Source organism: Monoraphidium neglectum (assembly GCF_000611645.1).
Source record: "Monoraphidium neglectum strain SAG 48.87 unplaced genomic scaffold scaffold02692, whole genome shotgun sequence".
NCBI classification, from domain to species: Eukaryota; Viridiplantae; Chlorophyta; class Chlorophyceae; order Sphaeropleales; family Selenastraceae; genus Monoraphidium; species Monoraphidium neglectum.
In genome coordinates this window covers 1-8384 of record NW_014010936.1, presented here as the reverse complement: position 1 = coordinate 8384, position 8384 = coordinate 1, and the positions used below count along the sequence as shown (strand labels likewise).

The window sequence follows — 8384 nt, the reverse complement described above, 5'->3', positions numbered from 1 at the left end:
CGGCGCGACCACGCCCGGCGCCGGCCAGCCGCCGGGCGCGGCGGCGGCCGGGTAGCCGTATGCGGGCGCGCCCCACGCCGGCGGCGGCGCCGCGTTGGGGTCCGCCGAATAGAACGGGCCCCCTGGAGGGAACACGGGTGATGCCATTTGGATTCCGCCCGGGCCGCCGTTCTGGGCGTACTGCTGCTGCTGCCGCGCCGCGCTGACGTAGGCGCGGCCGAGCTTGAGTGTGAGGTATCCGTTTATGGCCAGGAGGGCGGCAAAGAGCACCATGGAGACCCAGCAGAGGGCGACGACTGCGTTGCGGTGGCCGTCCTTGGGGGCGCCCTGGGCGTTGGCCTGGGCCGCGCTGGACCCGAGGGTGATGCCTGGGTACAAGGGGTGTGCGCGGGCGCGTGTGCGTTTGTGTGTGTGTGTGTGTGTACATGTGTGTGTGGCCGAGTGCAGAGGGGGGACAAGGGGTGGTGCTGCGGGGGCGAATCCAGCAGGCAGCACAGCTCAGCCCTCTCGCGGCGCGCCGGCGCGTGACGAGGCGAGAGCCGCATGGCGTCAGCTGCCCTGCCCCTTGCGTCCTTCACACAGAACCCCTGCTTCCCGCACCACCCAGCACCCCACCAATGCCCGCCACCACCCCTTGCAGGCCCCACCTGCGGCCATCCACCAGGCGATGAGCCCCGCGTCGACGAGGCACTCCAGCAGCCGCCCCATGCCGCAGCAGTCCATGGTCAGGCACTGCGGGAGGGAAGGTGTGGTTCAAGGGGCCGAGAGAGGTTCATGATGTGTGCGTGCGTATGCAAGAATGTTGATATATGTATGTGTATGTGTGTGTGTGTGTATGTGTGTGCATGTGTAATTCGAGACAAGGCCTGCAAAGTCTGCACTTCCACGCTCGTGTGCGAACCACGCAACAGCCGTGCAAAAACAGAGACAAGTTCTGCCATGCTGGGGCGTGACGCGGGGTCGCGCAAGGGGCGTGTGCTGCCTCAGCCCAGGCACCTGCATGAGTGACAGCAGGAAGTTCAGGAGGATGGAGATGGAAGCCACACTGTAGGCGTACTGGCACGCACCCTGGGACCGCCAGAAAAGGGCAGGGGGGGGGGTGGGGGGCAAGCAGGGGGGGGGTGCAAGGGTGGTGACTGGAGGGGGGAGATGAGACAGGCCGAGACGGTCGCAGTCATCAGGGGTGCCATGCGTTTGACAAAGCCAGAGCACGCGCGGCTCACGACCTCGCCAGTGGGAGCCGCCGGTGGTGCGCCTGTCCGGCGCAGTAGCACAGCCTCCGCCGTCCCAGCGGCAGTGCCCCGGCCGCCCCCGCTCGTCCGCCCCCCTCGGCGCTGGCCCCTGCCCGCGCGTTGACCCACCGGCCACTTGTCTGTCGCCATGAGGCACTGGTAGGTCGCGCCCGCCGCGGGCTGCCCGCCCAGCGTGAAGAGCGACAGCGTGGCGCTCTCCAGGTTGTAGCGCACCATGATGATGATGGCCACGCTGCACGACAGCTGGAGGTGGTGGTTGGTGTTGATGTTGGTGTTGGTGTTGGTGATGTGAGTTCGGCATGTGATTGGTGATTTGATGTGAGAGCCATAAGAAGCAAAACGGCGAGGGCGGCGCCATGCTCTCTTGAGAGTGGCATGCTCTGCACACCACAGGAGTTTGTCGCTCGCACGTGCGACTGGCCAGCAGGGCTAAGATCGGGCCCGTCGTGGTCATTGCTGCTGAGGAATGCTCCCCCGCGTCCCAGGCCCAGGGCCGCGACGGGCGGGCGCACAAGGGCCCCCGCTACCTGCAGCAGCGACGCCGCGAAGTTGGCCTGCGATGCGCGGCGCAGCTTCATCTGCGTCTCCATTGGCAGCGAGGCCATCGCGGCCTGCGGTTCGGCGGTGGGTGAGTGGCGGTGGGTGAGTGTAGAGGGCAAGTGAGGGGTGCTGGGCAGCGGTGCTGACGGTTTGCAGATTGCTGGACGGCATCAAGCAGGCCAGCATTACCGTATTGCCCGTCGATCCTTCGCCTCTGGGACGAGACGAGATTCGCGACCGAGCCGCGCGTGCCACCGTGTGGCGCCGTACGAGGACGTTCGCAGTGATCTGCGTTTTGCACCTGACTTTGCCCTCCCGCCCGCATGCGCACCTGCTGAGCCTGCATCATGGCGACTGCGGCCTGTCAGCAAGGAGGCCTTGGAATCGCCGCCGCTGGCCCGGGCGCGCTCTCCTCAGGGGCGCGAGGCAGCGTAGGATGTGCTGCTGCAGCTGGTTGGGCTGTGCAGCCACACCGTTGGACGCTCGAGCTACACGCTAGGCTGCGCGACGACTCCTCCAGACTCAGTGGCAGATCCTTGCATAAGGATGTGCGTCAGGTACGACCGCTGTGCTGTGCTGATGCACCTGTACTGATTGTCGGACGGATAAGTGGATTCAAGTCAATGGATCGGCAGAGTGTGCACTGATACGAATGGACGTACGAATAAGAGAATACGGACCCACTAAGCAGAACAAGAGGCCTGCTGGTTCACCATCATTCCTGGTTCATCATACCGCAAAAGGCAAATACGAATAGGGACCCCGTATTGATCGCGATGGACGTCCTCTATAAGGGCGGTGACCTAGTTTGGACCCAGATCAGTTCTGTCGCGCGCATCCTGCTGGCCCTGCCGATATGCGTGCTGCAAAACGCATATAGTTGTGTCTGGGGCGCTGATTCTAGCGTGCCATCCGGCAGCTGCGTGTTCTACGAGGGGGTCGTCACCCACGCCCGCAAGCGGCCAGTCGCAAACGCCTTCGAGTGAGCGGCGCAGTTTCGGCGCGACGGCCGCCTGCACGCTTGCAGTCCGAGGGCGTGCGGCTTTGCATGCGCCACACAGCACGACGGCCGCCAGACGGCATGCACGGCAGGCGGGCCAGCCGCCTGGTCAACCCGACACGACTCCTGGTCTCCGCTCCCCTGTGCGCGCTCGCATCCGCACGCGCGCAACTGAAAAAGGTACAATGTGCGCGTCGCCCTCGTCGACCTGGATGATCCACCCGCGTGGTTTGTTCGCCGCCAGCAGCAAGACCACCTCACTGCGGACCAGGCCCGGCAATTTGCGGGCACCGACGGTGAGCAAGGCGTCACGCGCAGTCCGGGTGTGGGGGCCGCTGCGCGGCAACTCACCCGCGCCTAGATGGGTGCCTGGTAGCTGTTTGATGGTTTTTAACAGCCTGTAGCTGAGCCCGTGCTCCCTGTCTGGCGGCCCCTCAACGGCCACGCGCCCTCGCTCGCATCGCCCGCTCGTACTTGTGCTGCACTGCAGGGAACGTGCTGCTGCTCACCAACCCCGTCAGCGCGGGCTACACGCAAAACCCCATCAGTGTTTACTACTGCTACGGACGTCGAGAACAGCAGGAGCAGCAGCAAAAACAGCAGCAGCAGCAGGAGCGGCAACAGGACAGGCGGCAGCAGCAGCAGCACGAGCAGCAGCAGCATGATAGGCCGCGGCAGCTAGGGGATGGCGCCACGCCCCTTGTGGCCATCGCCGAGGTCACCAACACGCCGTGGGGCGATCGCGTGCGCTTCGTGTTCCGGCCGGAGGGGGATGAGAGCCCCAAGGCGCTGCATGTGTCGCCCTTCATGGACATGGAGAACACCTGGTGGGCGCCTGAGGGATGGTTACAGGGTGCTTTGGGGGTGGGTGTGCTCTGGGTTGCTGGGCACCAACAAAGGGTCTCTTCAGGATGTGTCCTCCATCAGGGGAGGCACGCAGCCACTGCTGGCGTGTATCGTATCCAGCGGGCGACCGCAGCCGTCAGCTGGCGGGGGCGGGGCAGAGCACCCGGCCTTGCGCAGCGCTTCCAGGCGGGTGCCCACCTTTTGGACCCCCCCTCCGCCCTGCTGCCACATGGCAACGCCAGGCACCTGCGCGCGACGCCGCCTGGGGAGGGGCTGAAGCTGTCCGTTGTGGTGACCCACCCGCGGCTGGGCCAGTACTTTGATGCCCATCTGATCGCGAAGCGCTGCTCGGGGCCGCACGCCACAGCGCTCAACGAGGCGGCAGGGTGGGGCTCGCTGCTGAGGTGGGTGCGCAAGCATATCGCAACGCCTGCCTGGCCAGGTCGCAGTGCGGCTGGCAGGAAAGCGAGGCGACGGCGCGCGCTGCTGCTATGGGGCGCGAGTGCCGAAGGCCGCAGCAAACCGCTCGCCAACGCGCCGGGGCCGCAGCCTGAGCCTGGGCCAGGGTGCAGCGCAAGCGATCTCTGCGCTCGCCACAGCTGACTCGCCACGCCGCATCAGTCAGCACCCTGTCCAGCGCCTGGCGTCCTTGCCCTGTGTACCGCCACGCCCAAGCGCCCCTCACGGCCGCGCTGCCGCAGGTACGGCTTCATGCCCCAACGCGTGGCCTTGTGGATCTACTGGCAGGCCGTCGTCCTCATCGCCAAGGGCTGCCCCATCCACCCCAAGCCGGACGGCGCCAGCTTCAAGGGCCGCGCCGCGGCTGCAGCTGAGGGCAAGCTGCGGGCGCCGGGCGGGCGCGGGGACGAGGGGGGCTGCCCCTTTGAGTGGACCGACACCAGGGCTTGGCCATGGTACTTGTGATATCCAGGGGTCCGGGACGTCCCATCCGCTACCTTACTTGCATGGTGCCGTATCACTGCTGAACCCTTCTTCTGGCATTGCTTGTTGTTTGTCTCTTATCACTTGCATCTGTGGGCAAGGGCCGCAGCTGCGGCTGCGGCGGTGGCGGCGGCAGCGGGGGCGGCAGCGCTGCATGCTCATTATTAGTCGAGTTCAAAAGCACGAGCTTTGTGCATCCATGCAAAAAGTTCATCACCATACAAGACGCGGGCTTTGCATCCTTCTCGTTCACAACAAAGCACTCACTGCCTCAGGATTGTGTAACGGCTGTTGACGCGTCGCACATGCATCCCATAGGCAGCTCATGCATGTTCACACTCCTGCCATACCCTTCCTGCGCAACATCGGAGGTGAGCTCAGGGCTGCCAGGAAAGCTGGGTATTGCAGATGCCTTTGGTTGCAGCTGCATAGCCTGGCTATCAATCACCTGGCAAAACATGGCCCTTCTCCAGCAGCAGGCAGCAAGCATCAAAGATGGGGCAAGCCGCATGCTCATCGGCGCTAGAAGAGCAGCGGGCAGGCTTCTCAAGGCGGACGCGTGGACGCCATGACCCACTCTTTGGAATTTGTGGTAACCTCTGAACCGCATCGACAAGAAGGGCACGCAACTTTGGCTCATCCGTTTCCGCCTTTGGAATGGCGTGCGTTGGCGGTGTAACAAGCATTTGCTTCACTAAAGCACAAGTGCATGGGACACTGGCGTCCCGCACAAGTCACTAGGCACGATACGGTTGACAGCTGCAGTGTTGTTGGAGGTCGCTGACCGCATTTCAAAACTGTTGCGGTACGCGCGGACCCTCCAAAGGTGTGAGATGCCAATCTTGATTGCTGTCTTGGGACAGTGGCAGTGAGAACATCACCAATCCCGTCATTTTTTGCTCAGACATCCTGCCGCAAGCGCTGGCATCCCGCTTTTTGGCCAGAGTGCGCCTGTGGCTGCGGGCCCCGGCAAAGGAGCAGCAGGCAGCAGTGCGGTGCACCCTGTTGACCAGCGGGACCTTGGCCGGAGCCGGCTACTTCGGAATGCGTGAGGCGAACGCATGAGCAGCTGTATCCCTCAGTGATGCATGTGCGATGCACTGGCCCAGCCACACCTTGCAAGCCGCCCTTGATCTCCCCGTTATGTGATGACACGCCCTCGTACCTCCATTCCTGTTGCACATGCCATGCGCGCAACCACAGAGCAGCAGCGACCGTTGGCTTGCAAATTCACACGCGCACAGCAAGAGTCCGCTGGGGTGTCCGCTCATGCAATAACACCTGCTGCTCCGCTGGTGTTGGGCAGCTGCTGCAGCCGCAGGGCCAGGTGCAGCTGCTTTCTGTTACAGATGCATGCAATCCATGATGCCGAGCTATTTTGACACAAGTCATGAGTCATCCAGTGTGAAGAGTTCACAGCGTACGCAAACTCTGTAGTTACAATATATTACCATACAGTTTTGGCACAAGGGTAACCCCACGCTAACAGGGCGCTGGGACTGGAAATCCATCCGTGAGGAGGCGCAGCAGCTGCCAAGGAGCAGCTGCGGTGAATCACCAGCAGCACTGGCAAAGCCGCACGAGAAGCGGCAGTTGGAGCAGCGGTGACAGTGGCCGCAGTGGCCGCAGCAGAAGCCGCTGCTGCAGAAAACAGGAAACAAGGGCGCTCCCTAGTAACGACAGCCCACCTGCCATCAAGCTATACACGCCGACCGGGCTGAGGGCTGCGCCGCCGCACCGCCGCAACAGCGGTCCCGCTGCTGCCGTCCAGCCCCAGCAGCGCCCGCAGCCCGCAGCCTGCCGAGGGCGTCGCTGTTGCCGTGGTCGGCGCTACGGCTTGCTCGTACATAATCAAAGCTGCATGCCGCCGCAGCGCCTTGGCGGCGGCGCTGTATGTGCCAACACTGGCGGCGGCAGCTGATGAGAGTCCTCGCCTGCTGCCAATGGCTTGGGCCCATGCCGGCCATGCGCTGACCTGCTGCTGCATGGGAAGGGCGCCGCTGCTAGCGCTTGCTGTGCTGCTGGCGGTAGGGTTGGTGTGCTCTGTTCGTCGGAAGCTGTCCCTCGGCCCCTTTGCGTGTGCGCTGCCGTGCATCAGTGCTGCAGCAGCCATGCAAGAGGCCTTGCTGGCATGCAGGCCTAGCACGAGAGCCATCCCGAAGATCTCTACACAGAGCTGTGTCTACAGTAGATCTACAGCTTTGCAGATCTTTGAAGCGTTTTCTGTTCGCGTCAATTATACAAACGTAGTAGCGCGTGTGAATTGTAATCACAATTACACGAGCGTTGGTGTATGTAAGACAGCTTTGAGTAGTGGCTACATTGCACCCTTATCTTGCCAGCGTGTGCTTTCTGTAGTAGGGTAACAATTTCAGCCTCACAATCGTATTCAACCCCATTCTGGTGCGCCATGGGCACGCAAAGGGAGTCGTCGCTGGGAGGCACATGACGTCTGTTGCGCGCATCGGCCGCCGCTCCGAGCGCCGCTGCGTTGTGCGCCTCCAAACTCGTCCATCCTGCCAATACCCAGTGCGCATGACGCCTGCGCTCTTGCGCAGCAGCTGTGGTGACAATTACGCTCAAATCTCTGGGAGCCCCAGCCACAGCGGGTGCGCCTATAGGCGTGCTTGGCTGCAATCCAACTGCCTCGCCCCGTCCCGCCGCCCGCCCTCTGGCAGTTCCCCCGCGCCCCGCCCCGGCACCACCAGACCAGCGGCGCGCGGCGCCCGCGCCCCCGGTGATGGACGCGGCGCGGGTCAGGGAGGTGGTTCACGAGGTGCTGGGGTCCCAGGGGGACGAGACCATATTGGACTACCTGGTTGGGGTGCTGGAGGACGAACACTTCCCCTGGGAGGACGCCTTCGACTCATTAGGACCCATCCTGGTGCGGCCGCCACCTCAGCAGCCACGACCTCAAGCGGCGGCGCGCGCCGCGCCGCGCGTGGCGGCGTCGCCCGGGGGCCGGTGGCGGCGGGCGCTCGGTGCCGGCGAGCGGACGACAGGCCAGGCCCTGGCGGCTGAGGCAGCTGGGGTGACGGCCTGAGCATGTGCGTGCAGGTCAAAGCGGCCCGAGGGACACTATGTCCTGCACCCACCACCTCTTGGCAGGTGGACTCTGGCTGCTGCGCCAACGATGACCAGGCCCGGGCGGCCTGCGACAAGCTGGCGGAGAAGCTGGGTGAGCACCTGCCGGGCAGCTGCCGAGTGCGTCCGTGGCAGCTGCTTTCTACGCGAGTGGGGGTGTCCGCACACGCTCTTCAGTCCCTGCAGTGTGCGCTTTGCAATGCCGCGTGAGCGTGGTGAGCATTCCACTTACAAACCCGTGATGCTCGCCGTGCCGCTCGCCGCAGACACCAGCCGTGCGGCAGCGGGCGGCGGCGCCGGCGGCGGCGCGTTCGGCGCGCCGCAGGCGCTGAGCACTGGGCCCGTGCTGCTGGCTGATGCGGACACGCGGCAGCTGCTGCACTCTATTGACTCACGGGCCATGAGGTCGGGGCGCGACCTTATCCAGACCCAGTTTGGGGGCGCGGACCTGCCCAGCAACCTCACGGGCATGACAGAGAAGGTGGGGCGCCGGTCGCACACGCGCATGGTTGTGGTGCAGGGGGGCGGCGACGACTGCGCCAGCAGGGGCGGCGTGGCGGCCTCGTCGTGTCGCAGCCTTGTCGTGACAGGTTTATGTGTCTCGATGCGGAGTTGCTGCTGAGACGGGAGGGGGCGTCGGCCGCGCCCTGCGGCGCCTGGCGGTCGTCTGCAGAGGCAGCGATGTGCGTCATGGTCTGGGATAGCTGCTGACCCCGCCC

At 64.5% G+C, this 8384-nt stretch overlaps 3 protein-coding genes across 3 annotated transcripts; 2 read left to right on the top strand and 1 right to left on the bottom strand.

Moving 5' to 3' along the window:
• Positions 1–498: 498 nt before the first annotated feature.
• Positions 499–2142, bottom strand: MNEG_11327 (hypothetical protein; the record flags this gene model as incomplete). The annotated part of the gene is made up of 6 exons (XM_014040203.1): positions 499–506; positions 648–732; positions 997–1068; positions 1362–1496; positions 1781–1864; positions 2125–2142. 6 exons carry the CDS (start codon positions 2140–2142, stop codon positions 499–501), a joined length of 402 nt encoding a protein of 133 aa, XP_013895657.1.
• A 197-nt stretch (positions 2143–2339) lies between these two features.
• Positions 2340–4563, top strand: MNEG_11326 (hypothetical protein; the record flags this gene model as incomplete). The annotated part of the gene is made up of 5 exons (XM_014040202.1): positions 2340–2350; positions 2974–3089; positions 3284–3620; positions 3882–4043; positions 4341–4563. 5 exons carry the CDS (start codon positions 2340–2342, stop codon positions 4561–4563), a joined length of 849 nt encoding a protein of 282 aa, XP_013895656.1.
• Positions 4564–7321: 2758 nt separating this feature from the next.
• On the top strand, positions 7322–8287 carry MNEG_11325 (hypothetical protein; the record flags this gene model as incomplete). The annotated part of the gene is made up of 3 exons (XM_014040201.1): positions 7322–7465; positions 7690–7759; positions 7932–8287. The coding sequence occupies 3 exons, from the start codon at positions 7322–7324 to the stop codon at positions 8285–8287; spliced, it is 570 nt and encodes a 189-aa protein (XP_013895655.1).
• Positions 8288–8384: the final 97 nt, after the last annotated feature.